Consider the following 24,715-nt stretch of genomic DNA (forward strand, 5'->3'; position numbering starts at 1 on the left):
ACAGAAAAAAGGACAATACATTCAAATATTTACAAGACTAAATAAACTTTGTACAAACATTAAAGACAAAAATTATTTACACATTAGAAAACATTTTGACATCAAGCATTACAAAAAATAGTGATAGTTTTGTCACAAAGACTGAGAGACAGAAGACCCGGACAGTACCGAGCAGTGGCTGAGTAGCAGGACGGTGACAGTGACACCCCTTCTCTCTGAGAATACGAAAACGAATGAAGATTCAACTTTGATGGTTACGCCGCATAATTGATTCCGCCGTAATCCGGCAGTTCTTGAAAAATAAGGCATCTCTGCCGGGCCAAGGACCACCACAAGACCCTTTATGAAGTCCTCCTTCGAATAAAATTGGTACAAGAGATATACAGCCCTGATGACAGACCAGTGACTTTACGCCTGGTCTTGAAACGCGTCGGCAGTGTTGTTTGGGAGAAATAAATCATCACTTTTTAGAAATACTAGGACCGGCTGCTCCAGTATTCAAACGTTTATAAGTTATTGAGTTACTTATATTCTTCCCCCCAACTTTAGTTTCTCTCATTAATTGTTTGTAAAAATTGTTGTTTGTGACAAAACTATCACTATTTTTTGTAATGCTTGATGTCAAAATGGTTTCTAATGTGTAAATAATTTTTGTCTTTAATGTTTGTACAAAGTTTATTTAGTCTTGTAAATATTTGAATGTATTGTCCTTTTTTCTGTCATGACTTTCTAAAAAATGAAATAAGATACAAATTAATAGACACAAAGTAACGTTGTCTAGGGAAGCACCAATAAATCGGTTTCTTACCCTTCAAAAATATGTATTGAGTAATTGTGGTGTGGGCACTTTGTGCTGATTGTGGTTACAGTAATCTAGGCGTGAGAGTACCAGTCCTGTTACCACTGTTTTCCTGTGTTCTACCGCCAAAAATGGCAGAACTTTCCGAACGGTTTTAAGGATGTAATGCGTTGTTGAGGATAGTGCATTGATCTGTGGTTTATAGGACAACGATTCGTCCATAAGTATACCTAGGTTTTTAACCTTCGCCACTGGGGAGGGGAGGGTTCCCATTTCTTCTGGCCACCACCTTGGGGATCAGAAGTTATCCTTGGAACCGAAAAGCATCACTTCCGTCTTTGCTGAGTTAAGCTTAAGACAGTTTGTGCCATCCAGTTGCCGACCTCTCGCATACAGCCTCTAAACCTGTCTGCCATACTGTCTGTTTCACCCGGAAGCAGCGACACCACAATCTGCGTGTCGTCTCCATATGCTGTGAGATTAAAGCCAAAGGATCGAATCAAAGGCGCTAGGGTGGAGACATACACGTTAAAAAGGGTCAGACTCAGGGAAGATTGTTTTTCGCCATTGTGGCAGAGATGGAGTATGGTACAGTAAGAGATGGCCATGCAAGAAAGTAAGAAAGTAATAATGAATGCTACAGCTGCGACAGGCACCGGGGAGGAGGGTGGGCGATATGAATGTCAGCAGCCCTATATGCCAAGAACAGATGCATACTGGTAAGTAGCATATTCCGTTCGAGGCATGTGGGCTGCTGAATTCATATCTGTGCATAGAATGTATAGCAGTCTCTCCCTTAGCGGTGGCTACCCGTGCCAGCTGCAGCAGTCTGAAAAAGAGTTTTTAGAACAGCCTGTCCTACAGCTGCTAGCTGTTTTGAATGTACATCTACACAATAGTGTTTTGTGAAAGTATGTATTGTTGACCATGTGGCTGCTCTACATATTTCCTCTAGAGGAATGTTTCCTAGGAAAGCCATGGATGCCCCTAGTTTGCGTGTAGAATGCGCTCTTGGGGGAACTGTTAAGGTGCGTTTTGCTTTAACCCCTTCACTGCTGGCAGGTTTCCGCCCCTGTGCGGTAAACAAACGAACAGGGGCGGGACATGACGAACCCCAGCCGTCATCAGCACACGAGCACTTTAGTGCATGACGGCTGGGGTTCGTCACCAGCATGAAAGGGGTTAATGTAACATATTTGGATGCACTTAACTATCCATCTGGCTAATCCAGATTTTGAATTTGGGGTTGCCTTTGTGTTGTGGTGAGAAGGCAACAAACAATTGTTTAGTCTTTCGAAAATCTTTTGTTCTATCAATGTAGTATAGAAGTGCTCTGTTGACATCTATTGTGTGTAGAGCCCTTTCAGGTACTGACTGTGGATTTGGAAAGAACACTGGCAGTTCTGTTTGATTGATATGAAAATGGGATACCACCTTGGGCATGAATTTAGGGTTTGTTTTAAGAACTACCCTATTTGCATGTATTTGGATGAAAGGCTCTTGAATAGTTAGGGCTTGTAGCTCGCTAACTCTTCTAAGTGAAGTAATTGCTACTAGAAATGCCACTTTCCATGTTAAAAATTGTAAATCACATGAATGCAATGGCTCAAATGGTGGTCCCATTAGTCTGGTTAAAACAACGTTTAGGTTCCAGACAGGTGAAGGTGGGTATTTTGGGGGAATTATTCTTTTGAGTCCCTCCATGAATGCCTTAATTGCAGGTACTCTGAATAGCGAAAGATGCTGTCTGTTCTGAAGATAAGCTGCAATGGCAGCTAAGTGTATTCTTATAGATGAATAGGCTAAATTGCAACGATGTAGGTGCAAAAGATAGCAAATGATATTTTGCGTTGAAGCATCTAGTGGGTTTATGTCATTGTTAATGCAGTAAATGACGAAACGCTTCCACTTCGCAGCGTAACAAGCTCTGGTTGTAGGTTTTCTTTGTTCTTTCATAATGTTCATACAGTCAGGAGGTGAGTTTAGGTAACCAAACTCTAAGACTTCAGGAGCCAGATTGCAAGGTTCAGTTGTTGCGGATATGGGTGCTGTATGTCTCCATGGCTCTGAGTGAGTAGAGTGGGTGTTAGCCGCAGCCTTTGATGAGGCACCACGGAAAGTTCTAGGAACGTTGTGTACCATGGTTGCCTCACCCATGTTGGAGCAACCAGGATCAGGGTTAGTGAATGCTGGCATAGTTTGCGTGCCACTAGCGGTATTAACGGTGCTGGGGGAAAAGCGTAAGCAAATCTGCCTGACCAGTTCATCCATATCGCATTGCCCTGCGATTGTGGATGTGCAAATCTGGTGGCAAAGTACTGGCATTTTGCGTTTTCCTTTGTGGCGAACATGTCTATCTCTGGTTGTCCCCACTGTTGGAAGTATGGTTGGAGCACTGTGGGGTGAATCTCCCACTCGTGCAGCTTTTGGCTGTGTCTGCTGAGCAGATCCGCCACTTGGTTGTGTTTGCCTGGGAGGTGTTCAGCCATGAGAAAAATGTTTCTTTGAATGGCCCACTTCCACATGCTTTGTGCTAGATGTGATAGCTGTGGAGAGTGTGTTCCTCCCTGTTTCTGTATGTAGTACATTGCTGTCATGTTGTCCGTCCGGATCAACACAGCTTTGTTGCATAAATGTACTTTGAACGCTTTCATTGACAGAAAAATTGCCATCATTTCCAGCAAGTTGATGTGCATTTTCTTTTGTTGTGCTGTCCATAGGCCTTGCACTGTGTACTGAAGGACGTGGGCTCCCCATCCTATCAGGGATGCGTCCGTTGTCAACACTATTTGTGGTACAGGCTCTTGGAACAGTCATCCCTTGCAAAGGTTTTGTGGATTCCACCAATGCAGAGAGTTGTATGCACGACTGGTTACCAACACTAGGTCTTTAGATTGTCCTTGAGCCTGGTTCCACTGCCGTGCTAAGCACTCCTGTAACGGACGCATGTGTAGTCTGGCATAAGGGACTATGAAGATGCAGGAAGCCATCATGCCTATGAGTTGCATAAACACTCGAGCAGAGAGCGAGTGTTGGGGTTTGAACTTTTTGATTAGTAGCTGCATACTGTTTATTCTTGCAGCGTTTGGGTATGCCTTTGCTGTCAGAGTATTTATTGTTGCTCCCAGGTACTGCTGTACATGGGATGGCTGAAGGTGAGATTTCTGGTAGTTTAACGTGAAGCCTAGGCTGTGCAGTTGGTGAATTGTTTTGGACATGTGGCTGGCACACTGCTGGGCTGACTGTGCTTGTATTAGCCAGTCGTCTAGGTACGGGTAGACGTGAATATGTTATCTTCTTAAATGTGCAGCCACTGTCGCTAGGCATTTTGTGAACACTCTTGGAGCTGTTGTTACACCAAATGGAAGGACTTTGAACTGTTAATGTTGATTTAGTAGCGTGAACCTGAGATACTTCCTATGAGCTGGATGTATCGGGATATAGAAATATGCGTCTTTGAGATCTAAGGTTGCGAGGAAGTCTCCTTGCTGCAACAGTGGTAACACTTGTTGTAGAGTGAGCACATGAAAATGTTCTGATAAGATGTAATGATTTAGGGGTCTGAGGTCCAATATTGGTCTGAGAGACCCGTCCTTTTTGGGGATGAGGAAGTATAGTGAATATACTCCTGTACCTTGATGTTCTAATGGTACTAGTTCTATGGCCCCTTTTTGCAGCATGCTGATGACTTCTTGCTGCAATAAGTTGAGGTGTTCTACAGACATAGGACTTTTTTTGGAGGTATGTTGGGTGGTGTGGAGGGTAGCTCTAGGCAGTAGCCATTTTGGATAATTTGCCTTACCCACTTGTCTGTAGTCATGTTTTCCCATACTGGTAGGAATTGTTGTAATCGTCCCCCGACCGGTGTTATATGGTCTGGGGGTAGCACTAAGGAGTCACTGTTTAGTATTGGTAGAGGATCTGGTGGTGATGTTCCCTCGTCCTCTGCCTTTGTTGTTATTGCCTCAGTATCTACCTCTATTGTTTTTATTGTAGGTGGTTTGTGTGTTTCCCTTGTAGCTTGTGGTCTGCTGTGATGAGTTGCCTCTTGCAGCCCCCCTGTAACTTGAGCGACGAAAGGAGCCTCTATGTTGCTGTGACTGTAGGGCTCCCATAGACTTAGCCGTCTCAGTATCTTTTTTCATTTTGTCCAGTATTGTATCTGCTCATGGACCAAATAAGTAGTCAGGGTTGACTGGCTGGTTTAACAAAGTGGACTGGACAGAAATGCGTAGCCACGCATGTCTCCTGATCATAACACTGGTGTTAATAGACCTGGCAGCTGTATCTGTTACATCTAAGGCACATTTAATGGAGGCGTTAGAGATTAGCTTTCCCTCCTGTACTAATTGTTCAGCCTGTTCTTTGTAAGCATCAGGTAAATGCTGGAGAAGTGTTTCTAAGGTATCATAGTGTGCCCTGTCATACCTAGCTAACAGGTCTTGCGTGTTAGATATTCTCCATATGTTAGCTGCCTGTGCGGCTACCCTTTTTCCCGAAGCCTCAAAGATTTTTGATTCTTTGTCGGGAGGTGGAGCTTCCCCAGTAGTTTGAGAGTTTGCACGTTTACGTGCATTTGCCACCACTAAAGAATCTAAAGGCAGTTGTCCCTTAATATATGTAGGGTCTAGTGGAGCTGGCCTGTATTTCCTCTCTATTCTTGGGTTAATGACCCTTGCCCTAGTGGTATCTTTAAATATGTCTCCTGCATGTTTAAGTACCCCTTTCAACATAGGTAGTGTTTTAACCGTTCTTTCTGATGTGGCAAAAGTGTCAAAGAGGAAATCTTCCTCCACAGGGTCTGCATGCATGTCCACATTGTGATGGAGGGCTGCCCTTTCGATTAATGAATTAAAAGCAGCTGTGTCCTCTGTAGGAGAAGGCCTAGCAGTGTATGCAGGTGTATCAGGAATGGGTTGAGAGTTACCAGGATGTACTGGGTCAGCCCATGGTTGAGTGTGACTGTCTTGGTCAGTGTCTACTGGGTAGCTGTATTCCTGATCATATTCCTCATCCACCTCTTCATCTGAGTGTATGGGTGTATATGAGTATTGGTTAGGCCTAGTTGGCTGAATAGGCTCAAATAGAATAGGTGAGGTAGAACAGTCCCTTTTCTTTTTGAGTGGTATAGTGTAAGTCTCTTGCACAGTCTCTGGTCTGATTTTCCTCTTGTAGAGAGTGACTTTCCCAGAGTTTGGGTCAATGTAAAGTTTTGACTGTTCAACTGATTCAGAGTCTGGATGTAGGACTTCCTGTTCAGCAGTTGGGGTTGTTTTGGCCAAAGTCTTTTGCTTAGTTTGTTTTGGTTCGATGCTGCCTTTTGGGTCGCCCGCCTTTGTTTTCGAGGAAGGTGCGAAGCCAAACTTAATCGGTCCGATGTTTTTTTGTAGCACTACAGTTTGTTTCTGTAGTGCTTGTGTCTACGGAGCCAAAGTTTTTCCTGTGTCGACCGTTTTCTTCGGTTCGATTATGGCCTTGAGTCGATTCCGGAACCGATGGTTTCGGATCGACGCCCTTTGGTGTTGGTTCGATGGCCTTTTTTGGCTCGATTTTCTTGGGCTCGATTGTTTTCTTTAGCGGAGGCAATGGTTTGTCGCCTTTTAGTTTGGGGTCGACAAACTTCTTTTGATCTTGTCTCTTTTTGTGTTGTCGGCCGTCGACGCTGATGTTTTCGGTTCAACGCCCTTTTGTTTTGGAGTAGATATAGGGACGCTGGTTTTAGGCTTGACGACCCTTGTATTCGACGCCGATGGTTCGATATAGTTCGGCCCGAAGACTGTATTGTCGACGAGTTTCTTTGGTGTCGACTCCGATGGATCGACGTAGTGTGGTCCGAAGACCATGTAGTCGATCAGTTTCGGTTTCGTTTTGTGTTCCATCCATTTTTGGTTTCGATATCACCAATCTCGGAGTACGTTGATCCGATGGCTCTTTGTGAATATTCTTAGCCGGGCTGTATTGCGGGGCTATAGAATGTCTTTCGAGATCTTGGCAAAGGCCTTGTGGCGATGCCTTGACCTGAGCCTGTGGAACCATGGAGGTAAAGGTATAGGCCCCCGTACTCACGGTTGGGCCCGGTTCATCACTGGAGTCGTCCTCTACGGCTCCCATCCCTTGTTCGTCGTCCCCTACCTCGACGATGTCTTCTTCCTCTTCGATGTAGTAGTCGGAGTCATGCTCCGATTCTTGATCCGACAGTTGTTCGTATTCTTCAGCCTCGACAAGATCTTCTTCGTCACCGAAGATATTGTCTGGCTCTGGCCCTTGTTTCTGCATGAAAAGTCTAGCGGCCCGTCGAGTCCGAAGTGTCTTTTTGGATCGAAATTGGGCACAGGCTAGGCAGTCGGATTCATTATGTTCTGCAGATAAACACTTGTTACAAACGGGGTGTTTATCGATATGTGGGTATTTAGAGTTTTAAAGAGGACATCTTTTAATAGGGCTCCGTTCCATCGACGACTGGTCGCGTGGCGCCGAGAAGGCCGCGGCCCGATTCGATGTTCCAAGGTGATTAAAGTTTGTAAAGAAGCTGTCGGCACCGATTCGAGACAATACCGACGATACCGAAGGCCATTTGGCCTCTAGAAAGTGTAGTTTTGATTCCGAACTTCAAGTAAAGGAAAGTACATCCGAGCCCAATGGCGGAAAAAAACAATCTAAGGATGGAAAGGCTGCCCATGCGCACTGTAGTCCAGGGGAGGAGCCACCTACTGCGCCGAGTCGAGAACTGCTCCAATGAAAAAGAGCTTCTGAGAGGGGCACAGGTGTGACTTCGGCACATTGATGGAGAACCCCAGCTGGTGCAGGAGGTCTGCCGTAGTCTGGAGGTGGCTGACGACTGTTTGGGGCGAGCCCGCCTTCAACAACCAGTTGTTGAGGTAGGGGAAGACTGACCTGCGCAGATGAGCTGCAACCACCGCCATCACTTTCGTGAACACCCGTGGGGCGCTGGTAAAGCCGAAGGGGAGCACGGTAAACTGAAAGTGCTCGTGGCCTACCGTGAACCGCAGGTATCACCGGTGGGCCGGCAGGACGGGGATGTGGAAATAAGCATCCTGCAAGTCCAACGCTACAATCCAGTCTCCTGGGTCCAGGGCAGCTAAGACTTGAGCCAGTGTCAGCATCTTGAACATCTCCTTCCGGAGGAAGCCGTTGACGTTCCGTAGGCCCCCTTTGCCCTTCTTGGGTACCAGAAAGTAGTGGGAGTAGCAACCACACCCTACTTCTGGCCCAGGAACGTGCTCGATGGCCCCCTTGGTCTAGAGGGCCGTAACTTCCTCCTGCAGAAGCCGCAGATGATCCCCCGATACGCGGCGGTATTGCGGTGGCATGGCTTGAGGGTTCGTCTCGAAGGGGAGGGAGTAGCCCCTTCGGACTGTTTGCAGCACCCACCTGTCCGATGTGACAGTGCCCCAGTGGGAGTGGTGATGGCGAACCCTGCCCCCCACTGGCGTCACATGGGCCTGAAAGCACAGACTAGGAGGATTTTGAGGCGGATGCTGCGGGGGAGGGTGTGGACTGGCCTCACCGTTGTCCCTGACCGCCTCCACGGCGATTTCCATGGCCGCCACCGCGTTGGATGTTAGCCTGCGGTGAGTGGCTGGCAGCACTTGCGGAGGGGCCCCTTCCTTGGCCACGAAAGGAGCGAAAGGCACCCGTTTGCTGCCCCGGGGACTTGGCCGTTGCCCTGGAGTCCTTAAAGCGCTCAAACGCATGGTCTGCCTTGTCGCCAAAGATGCCATCAAACGGCATGTCCATGAGAGTATTCTGGACATCCGTTGAAAAGTTGGCGGACCTCAACCAGGCGTGGCGACGAATTGCCACCGTCGTTGCCATCGCTCTGCCCAGTGAGTCGGTTGGAGAAACGTGCCGCATCTCGACCCTCCGCAAGGGCTTGGGCGAGTTTATCCTTGACCTCCGCCGGGCAATTGTGACAGAACGTCCGCGACCGTGTCCCAAGAGGCATGCGGTGTTGGAAGACCGCAGTCCCAAACTAAGGGAGGAGAATATTTTCTTTCCAAAATTCTCATACCTCTTGGATTCCCGATCAGGCGGAGCAGACGGGAATGCGGTCTGGGAATTAGAGGCCTGGATGACCAGGCTCTCGGGTGGGGTGGGTGGACAGGAAACAAGGGTCGCCCGGGGCCGGGCAGTGGCGTCTGGTCACGTTCCTATCTACAGGCTGGCCTGTAGCGGGCATGGACCCAAAAGAGCGTCAGTCAAGGCCTCATTAAACGGCAGCAGAGGCTCTCTTGAGCTTGACTGCGGTTTAAGGACCTCAGTGAGGAGGTTAGTCCTCACGGCCGCGACGGGGAGCTCAAGGCCCAAGGCCTTGGCTGCCCGCGTCAGCACCACACTGAAGGTAGCCCCCTCCTCCGTAGCCACGGTAGGGGGGGGAGGGGGGGGGGGGGGGGAGAGAGAGACAAAACCAGTGTCTGGCGAAGTGTTCAGACCACTGGCATCCCCAAGTCCACCTGTCCAGTCCTCCTGGGACGGACACTCACGTGTCATAGGGTCCTCAGACCCCTCCGAATACTCCTCATCACCCATCTCCTGATACTGTTGTCAAAGGACGGGGAAGAGCGATGACGTCTCTTCGACTTCTTGTGCTTACCTGACGACTACTTCAACCTGGAGGAGTGATGTCGACTCCTGGAGCTATGATGGCTCCGGGAGTCGACCGGTCCCTCGACCTCCGTCCGGAACGGGACCTCTCACGGCGCGGGGCCGACTGCCGGAGCTCGACCCGCTTGCGGGACCGCTCCCGCCTAGCCTTCGAGGTTAAGGCCCGGCAGTCGGAGCAGGTCTTGTCGTCATGATTGACGCCAAGACAGTGGAGGCACCGACGGTGAGGGTCGGTGACCAACATCAGTCGGTCGCAGTCCCCACAAGGCTTAAAACATGGCATCCCTATCGGTACCGATCGGAGTCGAAGACTCGAGAAATTATCAAAAAGATCTCAAAAAAGTTAGTCAAAAAGTGACTAAGGTACCACTTGTTCCGGATCTGCACTGCTGGCGCGGAAAAAAGAAGAACTGACGTCAGCACGCGGAGGCTGCGTCTAAGTACTCCGACGACGTCATCACGGCGCCCACGATGCGGACGACAGGCGCGGAGCCGCGGACGACGCCTACCGACGCCCAAGGGTACTGCTACGCAAAAATTTCCGGATCCAGTCTGACGCCTGGGGATATTCTAAGGTAAGGAATCTAATACTAACCTGTTTCTTTCAGATATATGAATGCAGGGTCGCCTGGGTAAGGATGACAGTGTATTGCTATTTGCCTGTTGTCTGGGGGGCAGCCATCAAGGTATCATTAAATGGCAGAAGGTGTTCTGAAAAAAAGTTTACCCCAGCTTAAGGATTTCGGTTAAAAAGCTAAATTTAACCTACAAAGTGATGAGCTGGAGGCAAGAACGTCAGTCGCCCTAAGCATCACTGCAGCACAGGTGGCTCGTTGAGGAGGAGAGTAAATCTGATTCAGGAGCAGTATCGAGACCGCTGGCCAACAAGTCATCGCACCAATTGTCTTCAGTATAGGCAGTCATAGTCCAAGTCATAGTTGGGCTTGTCGTGCGGACACTACATCAATGGCTGATTCAAGGTTGACTAGAACAGGGGATGAAAGAAGACAACCTTCAGGGAGCATCCTGATCTGCCTGGTGAAGGACCTAGGCCAGATCTCTCACTATCTTGAATCCTTGGAATACGAAATGGGCTTTAAGGACTAGGGTACCTAGTTATTTGTCAGTCCACAAGTTTAAAATCCATAACAAAAGAGCTTGAATGTGTCGTAGAACTTCTTCCTGTCAGCCTGCAAAGGTAGGAAAGTCCAAGAAGTAGAGCGGTTTCCACCTGGGAAAACACCTGCACTACTACTGGGGGTTGGAGTTTGACAATGGACCTAAAGAAAATGGGGGAAACAAAATGTTCCGAACTAGACCCCATGTTATGATGCACAGTGGGCATTCCCTGAAAGCTTAGGATTTGTTGAAGCACTAGGAGGAGACACTTGCTTCAAGTGAGTAAGTCATTTTTGGGGGGGGGGGGGGAGGACGGGGGGTCGGACAGCATTTTCCTAAGATTGTTTTAAAAACCATACTCTTGGGGGTATTGCCGTTTCGATACTCAAAATTAATGCACTGCTTCCCTTTTCGAGGCCAGTCAGGGGAACTAGTGCATAATGCTTCATTTTCATAGATTGCTTTAAGTGTAATCATTTTTTTTTAAATACCTAGTGAGTATCATATAACCCACCCAATCATATATACTTAATTTTGGTTACAGAGACAAAGGCAGCTAAGGATCAGTGTACCTCATGACCATTGAGTCCCACTAGATTTGCCTAATTTTTGCCCACCTATATAGGTTGGCTACCAAACAACCCAACATTAGAACAATTTGTATCTTATGAAAGAGGCAACAGAAAAAAGCATTAAGTCAATCAACCCCATTCAAAAAGCTGTTCCAACCAGTTTCTTTTGAGCAACTTCTTTATTAATCATTTCTTCACACACTAACATCCAAAAGAGCAGCCTATGTGTTACACTCAGCTAACATCCAAGTATAGCACTCTCCTTGGCAGAATTGCTAATATAGTTGTGTTACTTCTTGCTGTACACGCCGTTGGATTTTACTCCTGAGAACATTGATGAATTAATTCATTATCTGCACTACCAATGCAGTGTGTTTAGAAGATAGTGTACTTTGGCTAATACGGCTTTTGCACGTTACTAGTGTTATGTTTGGATGTTTGCTGCATCGCTCATTTGTGATAATTCGTCAACCAATGCATTTCAGTTCTAGAGAAGTTGTCTTGGGTTTTTTTTATAATGAGATTCATGCCCTGATGAAGCTTGATTGTGAGTGAAATGCGATGGCTGCTCTTCTAGCTGTTTGTGTATGAAGAAATGAAGAATAGAGAACTTACTCAGAAGAAACTGGTTGGAAAAATGTGATGAATTTGACTGTGCCAAAGAACCACTCAGGGTTCCTCAGAAAAACATGCTTTTGCAAGTGCTACATTGTTTAACTTTTTGTGTGTACAGGAAGATGAGATTGTTGTCTCTTTTCCCTAGTTGCTATTAGACATCTAAATGTTCTTGTAGATTTTAAAGCATCATTCAGTCTTACCCCACCAGCTTCTTTCACCAAGTTCTCACCTCAGTGGTCTTCTTCTTACTCCCCTTCTTTTTGCGAAAGAGAAGGTGACCATCGGAGAATCCCCCATTTGCCAGCATGCGATGCTTTTGGAACGTCATCTTTAGACCCTCCTCCTAACACAAGAAGACACAGATGTCCAAAGAACTCAATTAATTTAGAACTGTAATGGTACAATGATGGTGAGGCTTAAGAGACAACATGGCCTTTGAGCAAAATAGGAATGGATTCACTGAAAAGGCTTACCATGCATCTGTAGGCAAATGTATTTTAAGGTGGGTCACACTGATGTTTGAGTCTTTCAATTCTACAGAAAATGATTTAATTGATCACCCTAAGGAATACGTTACTCACCTTTTGTAATGCACATTCTAGAGTGGCACGTTCTAGAGTATACTATCTACCCACTGATTCCTCACCTTGGACAGACTGGATCTGAAAAAAGCTGCCATAACTCCTATGTGCTGATAGGTGGTACCAAAGTCCATTCTTCCTACACCCTGCATTGGACATTATGAAACTGATTTGCATATAGGAGCCATCCTACACGTCAGTTTGTCTTTGTACCCTCAGATGCGGAAACGTGACTGACTAGTGAAACAGGGAGTGAGCTACAGACAGGGGGACAGAAGGTGGGGAATCTGTATCTAGATAAAATCCACCAGAAAGAAGGTCCTCAAAGGACTTTTGATAGATACATCTACCCACAGATTCCTAACTTTGAGAAGCAATACCAACAAAGTCAGCTGGTGGATCTGAGGAGTGGACCTAAACCAAAAGGTTTACCAGGTCCTCACTAGCGATATCATCCTCCCTGAAGACTAGAAAATCAATACAGCATTACCTTGCAAAAATATGGACTGAAGCCCATGTAGCAGATGTGCAAAATCAGAATACTCTAGCTACAGTCCAAGTTGCTACCACTGCTCTGGTGGAACGAAATATAAGGGCTTAAAGGGTTCCTTCTTGTGATGGCATCAGACAGTTTAATGCAGAGATGCATCCTGTGGGACAAAGTTAACCTCCCAGCCACTTTTCTCTGTTTGCACTGCAGAATACAATGACAATCTGATCATCAATGCGGCAATCCTTAGTACTAGCAAGACAGAAGTTAAGGGCACAGATGCAGTCTTTCCTACTCCTGGATGATTAAGGAGACGAAAAGAAATGCAATGAACTGGCCTACATGAAAGATTGCCACTGCTTTGGGAATAAAGGATGTGCATGTCATCAGAACAAGCTCGCCAGGGAAGGCCATATAAGGAAGATGAACATCAACCAAGCTTGAAGCTCAATAACAAAAATAGTTTTGCAGCTTGAAGATTTTTGTGGATTCACATGCTGTGCATTATCCCACCATCTAGAGGTTGGCTCTATAGGAATATGTTACTTAACCTGTAAACATCTATTTGTAGCATCTAGTTCAGTAGATTAATATGCTTCGCATACTCCTGCTATCTAGTGTTGGGCTCGGACATTTGCAACTTGTTTTTCTTCAAATAATTTTTTCGAGGCACAAGGTAATGCGACTCCTATGGTATGTACTGCGCATGTTCATCGGCTCCTTTGTTAGATTGTTTTTCCACTCATCGGGTGAGCTTAGGACAGGAGCAGTACAGTGATAGAAAGAATGAGCATGCATGTAAAATGAAGAGAAGGTTGAGTGTTTTAGAAAAGAGGTGTGTAAGTCAGCCAGAAGCATGTGGGAAAGAACTCCCGGCGTGCTGGGCGTCCTTCGTGCAGACACCATCTAGCTGCACCTTCCCTTTGAGCCCCGAAGGTCCACAAAAGCCTCCCAGCAGGCTGCACCAGACTCCGAACTTGATGCACCTGTTGATCAACTGTCAAATATCGACAAGACTCTCCTCGCAGTCCAAGCCAGCCTCCAATCCATCGATGAGAAAATCAATAATCTGAACCTACACATGGATCATATGTCGCAGAAACTAGACAAAAACGCAACGCGACTGGGAAAGGCTGAAACACATATATATATCGGAAGTTGAGGATGGACTACAACAAGTGACTGTGAATGCGAGATCTATGGAGAGAGTGTTGGCTGTCATACAAGCCTGTAACGAAGATTTGGAAGCCCGGTCGCGCCGCAATAACGTGCGCATCACTGGCCTACCGGAGTCCACAAACACTGGCCGCCTTGAGACCTATGTGGAGAAACTTCTCCGGGACATATTTGGGGCGGAGCACCTGTCTCAGGTCCTAATTGTGGAACGAGCCCACAGATCACTTGCTTCTCATCCCCCGCCGGGCGAGACGCCGCGCCCCCTCATTGCCCGCCGGCTCAATTACCGCGACTGCGATGCTATCCTTCGCATGGCCCGGGAGAAAAGCACTCTAACACATCGCGTTCTACCCTGATTTCACCGCTGCAGTAGCGGAAGCTTGACGCGAATACTATCCAGTGAAAAAACTACGCATTGCAGCACAGATCCCTTACGCCACGCTTTACCTGGCGCGGTTGCACATTGATGATAATGGGAGACCTCGGATCTTCACCACCCCAAAGTCCGCCATGGACTACGCGAAGACTGACTAGACGCAGCCGGGCCCCCTCCTCTGAGGCGGATGATGGTGGCGGAACATCCCGTGAGACGCCAGACAAACAATGACACTCGTGGGGCACGTGAGTTATGTGGCTGTTCTGCCCCCTTCTGTTTTGCTCTGATTTGTGACTCCCTCACCACTTACTGCATTGAGACTTGACAGTGGCAAGGGAACAATGCTCAGGCATTTACATTATGATGCATGCAATTTTCTATACTTTTTGGCTACTGCTGCTCAGGTGTAGGTAGATCTATTATTATTTTGTGATTTCACTCGCTAATGGCTAGGTGACACTGATACTTTTGCTCGGCCCTCTCCCACTACAATGGGAGAGATTCCGCGCTCCCACATGAGTGATCCCCATTATTGTTCACTACGTTGGTGCCACATTTGGGGGCTATGTGGGGGGATTCGGGATGGCTTTATGAAGGTTGGGGTTGCCGAAATGGGGGTGGGTGGGTGGGATGGGGGGATTTCGAAGGGGTTTGTTATGTGGCTGTCTTGAACATTACTTTCAAGTTCACTGAAGGTGTGCTTTCATGCAGTGTGGTGACATCATGCTCAATGTATAATATGCATTGGTTTGCATGCTTCTCACTTTGTTATCACCTGTCTCACATGGAATGTACGGGGCCTCAACTCACCAAAGAAGATACGTCCGGTTTTAGCATATTTAGACCATCATGATGTCGCATTTTCCCTATTGCAGGAAATGCACCTTGCCCCACACTCAGATACCCGTGCTGGATCACAGTGGTCTGGCTATAGACTAGCTCCTCCGACTTCTCTTATTCGGGGGGGGGGCGGGGTGCTCACGATGATCAAGAAGAATGTCCCGTCCACCATGCTCAAAGCTTGTACTGACGATGCTGGGCGCTACACCATGGTACATGGGAAACTAGCAGGCAACCTAGTCACCAACACATACAGCCCCAACATAGACAACCCTGGCATTTTTGAGTGCATCATCTCTACCCTACATAGCTGGCCTGAAGCTGTGATATTCTGGGGAGGAGACTTCAACACACACTTAGACCCCAGCAGAGACAAGGCCAGTGGCAGAGTAGGACAATCCCCTAGGACGGCCCGGGTCATTAACAATGGAATGGCTGAACTGGGACTGATAGACGTCTGGCGACAACGAAACTGGGACAAGTGGGAGGCCACACATGTTTCCACAGAAATGCTGGTCCCGGTTAGATTAACTGCTGCTGAGTGAGGCGGCGGGAGGCTGGGTGCCTCGCACACACACTGATCATAATCCAGTCCATCTTGCACTGCATTTCCCAAATACTGTACACCAATCGCTCAACTGGCGATTCCGCTCGGAGGCCCTGCTAGATCCTCTCTATGACTGACCGTGACGCCATCACGCAATACTTCTCACAAAAAGGGTTTGGTTGACCGCGCAGTTACTCTTTGGGAGGCCTTCAAGGCCACTATACGGGGCACTTGCATAAGCACACCTGCTGGTATTCTGAAAGAACTGCGAGGAAAGCTCACTAAACTTGAATCTACATTACATGGCCTTGAACGCGCCTACGAGACCTCGTCATGCGATCGGACATTTGCGATCAGGGAGGCCACCATGGAATACACAGCACTAGTGCAGCAGGGGATTAAATACATTGCTAGACGAGATGTTGCCCATGCATACGGTGACGACCGAGAAGCCACCTGGCACATAAGATGAGAGATCGTCTACTTTACCACATTATCACTAAGATTACTGATGAGACTGGATGGTGCCACTACACCACCCCAGAAATGTTATCACAATTCCGCACCACGTTTGCAGACTTGTACACCTCACAAGGGGTGGTTGACGATGATGAGTTAAATGCATACCTTGCATACAATGCCATCGCCTGGCTATCGAATGGACAAAGGGAGTTTGAGCCAACCGACATGACTCTGGTAAGCTGCCACCCACCCTTCGGGAAGCCCTGATGCACAAGTTACTACTTACTTGTGTAACAATATATCTGTAAGATACATTAGTTAGTGATAGATTCCTTACCTTAGAATATCCACAGGCGTCACACTGGATCCGGAAAGTTTTGCTTAGCAATACCCCTGTGCATCAGTGGGTGGCGTCCTACGGCTCCGCGTCAGTCGCTGGCGTCGTATGCGTCGAGATGGCGTCGTATGCATCGAGATGACGTCACAAAGACTACTTAGGCGCCACCCATGCGCTCTGGCGTCAGTTCTTTCTTTTTCCGCGCCAGTAAGCGCAGATCCGGTTTGAGCACGTACCCTAGTCATTTTTTTTTACTATCTTTTGGAGACTTTTGTCTCGTGTTGGTTTACTCTGGTGCGAGTAGGGATGCCTGGTCGCAATATGTCAATGGCGGACCCTCATGACGTCTGTCTCTACTGCCTGGAGCGCGACCATGACTCCCAGTCCTGACGGGACTGTCTGGGAGGCTAAGCAAAACTTTCCGGATCCAGTCTGACGTCTAAGGTAAGGAATCTATCACTAGCGTGCCTCTTTCAGATCCTAGCCCTACTTAAAAAAGACAACCCACCCCACAGATGCGAGTCATATCGACCGCTGTCACTAATTAACGCAGATGCCAAGATATTGGTTTAGATCCTGGCCGTCCGTTTAAAGCCGTTCATTCAGGGTCTGGTCCTACTGGATCAATTTGGCTTCATCCCGACCAGATCCACTTCGCACAACTTGCGAACTCTGTTTGCCATGATTTATCTCCTGGATCCGGATCTGCAGGCGGGGGCTGTCATGTTGGTTGCAGCTAAGGCCTTTGACTTCATTGAATGGAGTTATCTTTTTAATATCCTGCGTCGTATGGGCTTCCCCCCCATGTTTGTCAACTGGATACGGCTGCTATACACTGAACCGACGGCCCATGTTAGAGTGGAGGGTAGCACCTCTGACCCCATATGCAGTACTAGAGGGACGTGGCAGGGCTGCCCCCTCTCGCCCCTTCTTTTTGCACGGACACTGGAGCCCCTTGCCTGTATTGTTAGGCAGCAACACCAGGCATCAGCCCTCCATTTTGTCCACCGCCCTGTCTGCATTCAGCTATATGCGGATGACATGCTGCTCTTCATACGCAAACAGCATACCTATATGGCACCACTACTCCGAGAATATGTCCGTTTCGGGCTGTTCTCCGGCCTACAAATTAACTGGTCCAAATCGGTGGTGGTCCCTCTGACGGAGTGCACCCTACCGTGCAAATTTGACTTCTTTCTGGAATGGGCAATGGACCCCGTGAAATATCTAGGGGTGTGAGTGCACAGAGACCTCGACACGGTCAGACTAAAAAATTATGGCCCTGCATATGCGAAGTTGGAGCGCCAGGTAGACAAATGGGTGAAACTACTGCTCTCGCTGGCCGCCCGTATTGCTCTAATCAAAATGGTGGTGCTTCCCTAATTTTTATGTCTGTTTAGCAACATACCAAGCCCTCTCAAAAACAATGTTTTAGAACTGTGCGATCTCTGCTCCTTAAGTTTGTATGGGGTAGTAAACAAGCCCGTTTGAATTGGGAAACGCTTAAGCTGGACAACAGGCATGGTGGATTTAGTGTGCCAGAACTTTACTTGTATTATTTGTGTGCTCATGCCCAATACGCACACGGTGGAAGATGGAGAAAACCACCCCATCCCACTGGGCTCCATGTTGACACACTCTAGGAGGCAGACACAGTGAATGCTACCATAGGAACCTGGCAGGCATTGGGTTGCATTGCTGGGAAATTACCATTGTACTCCCCCATTTTGCCTCTAGCGTATCATTCGCACTTATCAGTGACACATGACGCTGGTGCTATACGTGTCCTGCACCAGGTAGGTTTAGTCAAGATTTGTTTCTAGACGGGTTCTTTCTAGCCAACAGTGACAAACTACATACAAAATATAACACCTCTATTCATATTCCAATTTCACAGGCTCAAAAAAGCGATACAAGCCTACTACCATACCTTCCCTACGGAACCCTTGACACTACAAACCCTCCATGTGAAATCTGACGAAATTTATGTACATAGACAGCATTCATTTCCCTTCTTCTCCCACTCCTCTCCCTGTGGGCACCATGGATACTGTAAATTATTGACCGTATCACCCTGCCAGTAAGAACCCGTACCCCTATGCATATGTACAGCCATTCTAGGCACCATGGCCTTTTTACCCATTGGAATCCCCAGCTTCCCTCCTGCGCGTATCTTGCACCCCCTCTCTCATGTATAGACCATGAAACCCTTTCCCTTTGCGCGATCCTGATGTGAAAGGTAACCCTCCTGCTTGACCCAGGCCTTCCCCATTTCCCTCTCGAAGAAGCATCCTTCGCCTCAGCTGACATAGCCCCCCCCCCAGTTGTATCTGACTGCCCCTGTTCTCTCATGTACAGGTCATAAGATCTCTCTCTCTCTCTCTCTCTCTCTCTGCGCGACTCTGGCCCTGCACGCACCCTGACCCCCCTCCTTCTCCTCATATGAGCAAGTCATAAACCCTCTTCTTCCGCAAGGCCCTGTCCTTGAGAGTCACGGCCGCGCCTGACCAGCACCTCCTTCCCTTCCATGAATGCCCCTCTATTGACAAGCCCTCCCTCCACGCTCGATTGTCCACGCAGGCATGAATACCACTCCTTTGATGACCCCTTCCCCCGAGTCCGGCTGACCACACATGTCCGAGGCCATCGCCTAAGCCAGGAGATACCATTTACTGCCCTTATTGTATGCCTAGCCACCCCACCCCCTGGGCCATGATCAGGCGTACACATCCTACGAAACACTCAGCTGCGTGATTGCCCTCCCCTCTTATCAGCAGGTCAAGGGTCCCCATTGTAAACGTATGTGGAGTAGGATCATCACGAGGATTATAGGGATGTCTTTCTTTTGCGTCATACTATCCTGATTGTACCATCAAATGTTTTGCAAGGTATAAAGGCAAGAGTCTCAAGCTCACTTGTTAGAGCACCTCCCGAAAGACACTGTGTTTCGTGTCCGAAATGACTGGCTCTCCTCATGAGAAATAAACTCTGTTCTTGATTCCTGCTTCCAGCGCCCGTCTCTTTATTTGGTAACTATTCAGAATGGGAACTAAGAGGCGGTTTGCGCCAGCAGCCTGGGCATCGATAGAATTATGGGCTCACTTTCCACAATTGGCGTCCCAACGCGGGGTCCATCAGTGACATAGGGTTCGGTAAGAGAGATCCAGACGAAGAAGTGAACGTCTAAAATGATCGGAGTATACCTGCCTTGAGAGGGCCCTAGCCCGGCTGCCGATCGACAGAACTTCACCAATTCTGAACGGACCTCTCTTGAGTGACCTATTGTCCTGACTGGAATCCCACAGGAATGCTGCATGGAGTAAGAGAACAATCGGGCGCTGGAGGAGGAAGACGAAGAACTGTCCGTATGGTCCGGTCCGGGTAAGATTAAGTAGGGTGTTTTTACGCCTGATTGGTAGGGTGGTTCTATCCACCTGATTGATTGATTGATTGTATTGAAATCGGTATTTGTATACTGATATTGTATTGGTTGGTATTGGTTCATTTAGCTTTGAAGGCTACTTGACATATTGGTTCTCTTCTGGAGAACGAGACATTCTCTGTTTGCAAACAGCGACGAATAGGAACGTCGTCCCTCTTTGCAGATAGATAAGGGTAGGTAATGCAGACTTTTGTCCCCGTTGTAATCCGTCATGCCTACTTTTCTCCCCACTGATTGTTTTGAAGTCGATTAATAATCGACTGTTGCTCTTTGAGATCTTCCCTGTCCACAAACAGAGACGAATAGGAATATTCTGTTCCCTTTATGGATAGCGAAGGGCAGGTAATGCAGACATTTGTCCCCGTTGTAATCCGTCATGCCTGTTTTTCTCCCCATTGATTGGTTGGTTGCCTGGACATTGTTGTCCCAGGAATTGTTTCGTTTGAGGTATTTTCTATTTGCAAACAACGTGAAATAGAAACACTCTGTCTAGTCTTTGCAAGTAGGAAAGGGTAGGTTATGCCCCTTTGTGAATTCGTCAGTCCTACCCACTCCCCACTGGTTGGTTATTGTGGGGTAGCTCGCATGGTCCGCCCAGGAGACTACCCTTATGGAGGACATATGCTCTCTACTCATGGGCCATTTAGTAGAAATAGACCGACTGGTCCGCCCAGGAGGCTACCCTAGTAAGTGGAAGTACATCGCTCGGTCTGTCCAGGATGATACCCTAATGAAGGAATATATGTTCCCCTTTTGATCGATAATCTCGTTCCACCCCGGACCATTTATTGGAGGGGACTCGTCTGGTCCGTCCAGATGTACCCCCCTAGTGAAAAGGACGCATAAAAAAAAAAAATATATGAAGTGATCACCGTTCCCTACTAACAGAAAGCTTTAGCTCGAAACACGCTAAGGAAGAGAAAGAAAAATAAAAAGAAATCAGGCTAAGTCAGTAACCCCCTGATGAGCTTTTGACTTCACCAAAAATAAGAAACATTAGAAATAGTTCGTAGTAAGAAATATAAAATGGCGAAAAAGTTTGATAGCACAAAGCAGCCACGAGGTAGCTAGGCTTCACTGCCTATTCCTGCTCCCAACATGTCTGCCTCATTGCCCGCCCCGCCCAAATAACGGTCACATGAAATAGAAACAACTCAATAGGCACCTACCCCCATTCCGGAAGCTCCCGAAGTGCAACAGGTCCCCGGTTACGCCCATCCGGAAGGCGAGGCCTCGAGGCACGAGGGACTCGCCTGGCCACGGTCAGGAGGAGATGATGTTGGGCAGGCGGTCCAAAGGATGACAAGGACCTCTCCATCTTTTCTCTACTGCCGCCCTGCAGGCCGCGGGGAGAGAGGGGGCTGTCTTGCCTCGGCCACCGACCACCCCTCTCTCTCACCCGATCCGGCTTTTGTCGAAGGCCGAAGCCAAGGCGAGGACGGCGGCGAATCAAGTAGTCCCGCCACATGCCAAATTCGCCGCATGCCGTCGCCTGCATAGGTACAGGCAGTCCCGCCACATCTCAAGCCCCCTGGAGAGTTGGAGGTAGTCCCGCCACATGTCAAAAAGGGAGGGGGGGGCTGTCTTGCCTCAGCCGCCGACCACCCCCCCCATCATCAATGGCTGGCACGGCCGATATCGAGACGACGGAGCCGAGGAACGGCGCGGGGTCGCTGGAAGGGGGAGGCGGCGCGAACGACCCTCCCCCACCTCCCTCCAGGTGGAGGCTTCCAGCGACACCCCAACACTCTTTGCTTAAAGAGGGTCAACATCAAAAAGCGGTCTTCTGCCCAGGACGGGCACTCGCTCCATATCGCCTCTCCTCGACCTTGAAGATTCTATAAGAGCCGGGGGGCCCCCGACCCCCTGCATGGGTGCCCCCGCCCCCTTAGCTGGGAACCACGACATCGGTGCTACTCCTGCCGGCACCAGACTCGGATCGGAAATGGCTAAAATGCCGCCACGGCACAGACTTGTTCAGTTCCGGAGGAACACCAGGATGACCCGGTAGGAAAATTGTTGCCGCCCTTCCCACTCTTTGACTCATGGTCCATATTGTTAGACTGTTAACCACATTGCACGAGACTTTCTGAACTGCCAATGGAAAGTTCTGGGCCAACCATGCGAGACTAGAGACACCCTGACTGTGCTGGAACTTGCCTGACCCCACCCAAAATGGCGCCGACACAAAATGAGACGTTTTTAATGAACTTTGTTGCACCCTGATTGCGCAAGCTTTTTACCCCGAGATATATATATAACGTTTGGATAATGAAAGTAGATATGAAGGATATTGAGTATGTGCTTGGACAATGAATTGACTTAGGGTGGGTACCGATTATGAGTTGGAAAATGAATTGGTGTAATTTAAGGTAATGAATGAACATTGGATAATGTATTTATGAATTTATTAAAGATGAATTACTGACATGCATCATGCTTGCTCTGTAGGGGAGTTTAATACGATTTTATTGCACTGCCACACTTTATGCAACGAACTGCCACCAGCCTTGTTCTCCTTATGTACAGCTCCAATCTGCTCCGTGGCTAGTCCACTGGGTTGTAGGCCTGTATTTATACGTCAACACTTTTTTTATTAAAAGTATTTTGAAAACGAAAGCATAGTTGTAGCTGTTGCATTAATGAGTTTTGAATGTATTACTACTGTGAGCAACGAGAAAGTATGATGAAGATTAAAGGTTAAAAAGGACCCGATATTTAGCAGCCACACTATGTGTCACAGGCAGCCGGAAAAGTGCTTTAGAAGCCCTAAAAACGACACCACGGAAATGCCACCTGATCGCCACCCTTGTACCCGATCAAAAGGGGTTACGACCAAGTAACTCATGTAGATACGCAGATCGTCAATGATTATCTGTCTGACATTTCTGGTCCCTCTGGGCTTAAACGCCGTGATGGTAGAGAAATGCACTACGTGGAGATAGGTCGAGTATGTGGTAGGTAAAAACATTTCCGGATTACTGCATGCTGATGAGGTTTGAATATTGCCCCCCACCCCTTCTTTCTCCTCCCTTCTGCAGGTCACGTCGGAACCTTGGCTGATGTATGGAAGGACGATGACCGAACCGCCAATGAGAAGGGGAAGAAGGGAATATGAGCATGGTCCTTATGACAACTAAAAGTTTTAAAAAAGACGTAGACTTAAACATGACTGTTCCTCCTTAGAACATAGCAACTGGGAGGATGGACTGACATAGAAACTGGACAGGTACTGAATGACGAAAATTTGACTAGAAAGGACGCGTTAAATAATGAAACGGGACGTTTTGACTAGGTAGGGAAAGGACAAAGAAAATTGTACGGGTAAGGGTCGCCACGGCACCACCCGCCTAGGAAGTTAGAAATGTTGCCGATGTTCAAAATGCACTGCCCCCTTTCTCACACTCTTACAGATATAGCCAAGCTGTCCGACTGTTTTCCCGATCAATATTTGCCGTTGCCTCAGCCTGGAGAACTTCCCACCAAAGGAGGGAACAGAAAAATGGTCTAAGATCCAACCTTGGGTAACTAGCGCGACCAGGTTAATTTCTGATCAACCAACCGAGGTGTGAGTATTGGTAATTGGGAACGCTCGCAGGCGTGACAAGCGAGAAGGGAAAGGAGGGAAGAGCAGAAAGAGCTAAGCACGTAGATAAATAGGATAGTAAAGATACGTAGGATATATATAAAAACAGATCTTGTAGACTAACAATTGTTTCCTGTCTTGTTGTGAATATCTTGTATATGTGTAATACATGTGCCGTCTTCCCTGTCTGAGTTTGTGTGTGTGTAACGTACGAATTTATGTCTCCCCTCTGTCTGTATCTGCATGTTACCTGACCTTTGCCGTCCTGTGTTGTGAGCGCACTAAATGACCTATTTTCGTACACGTCTCTCTCTCTCCACCCCTTTTTATCTCTCTCTCTTTACATGTCACACGTGTACCGAATGGCTCGTTTAGATTGCGGACGACTCTCACTCTCTATGAGAGTCTCCCTATTTTCCCTCCCTCTTTTGGTAAAATTGTGCCCCACCGGCACCAGTCTGATTTGGTACATATTGAACGCGAAGGTGTTCAGCGAAATTGACCGAAACTAAAATGACTGTATCTCGCCATGTTACTGCCTCTCCTTTCTGCAAAATGAATGAACTTGAATTGGCTGAGAAGGAAAGGACAGGTAAGACGACTAAAGTCCCCCAAATCAGGCCATTTATAGGGGAACTGTATGTCAATGGCATCCTATGTCTGTTCTTCAGAGACGAACGCCAACGTCTAGATTGACACCCAATACCCAGATTGCCCCACCCCTTTGCACCCAAGCGCAAGCGCCCGAAGCATCCCCGCCCCATTTTTTTTTATAGAACCCCTTCTGCTGTCCCGGGTATAAACATAATGACCATGAGTAGCTGTTGACCCTTGAGGAAATCTTGTTTTGCCCGACTCTCGACGATAGCACCCCCGCCCTGTCTGAAAATATTAGCCAGTCCTGAAGGGAAATGCTCTGTAATGTTGAATATGATGTAACGCACAGTTGATGGAAATGTCATTTATCCTCACGTGAGTTATAAATAGGACAATGAATAAACCTGCCATAAACTCAGTAGGAATGCTGACACATGCACTGCTTGGTAATAGACCTCTGACTGTGACCGATGAGCATAAAATATCAAATGCTAGAATTAAGGGAGGAATTCATATGCGTAGATGTCTTCTTCTGCCATTTCTCTAAA

At 47.8% G+C, this 24,715-nt stretch overlaps 1 protein-coding gene across 1 annotated transcript in view; it reads right to left on the reverse strand.

Moving 5' to 3' along the window:
- CHD8 (chromodomain helicase DNA binding protein 8) overlaps window positions 1-24,715 on the reverse strand; it is a 911,220-nt gene that overhangs the window by 66,806 nt on the left and 819,699 nt on the right. The window contains exon 28 of the mRNA XM_086919771.1: window positions 11,963-12,076. Coding sequence (XP_086775897.1) covers window positions 11,963-12,076 — 114 coding nt within the window. The remainder of the gene's footprint in view (window positions 1-11,962; window positions 12,077-24,715) is intronic.

The sequence above is a fragment of the Lissotriton vulgaris genome, chromosome 5 (assembly GCF_964263255.1).
Source record: "Lissotriton vulgaris chromosome 5, aLisVul1.2, whole genome shotgun sequence".
Taxonomy (NCBI): Eukaryota; Metazoa; Chordata; class Amphibia; order Caudata; family Salamandridae; genus Lissotriton; species Lissotriton vulgaris.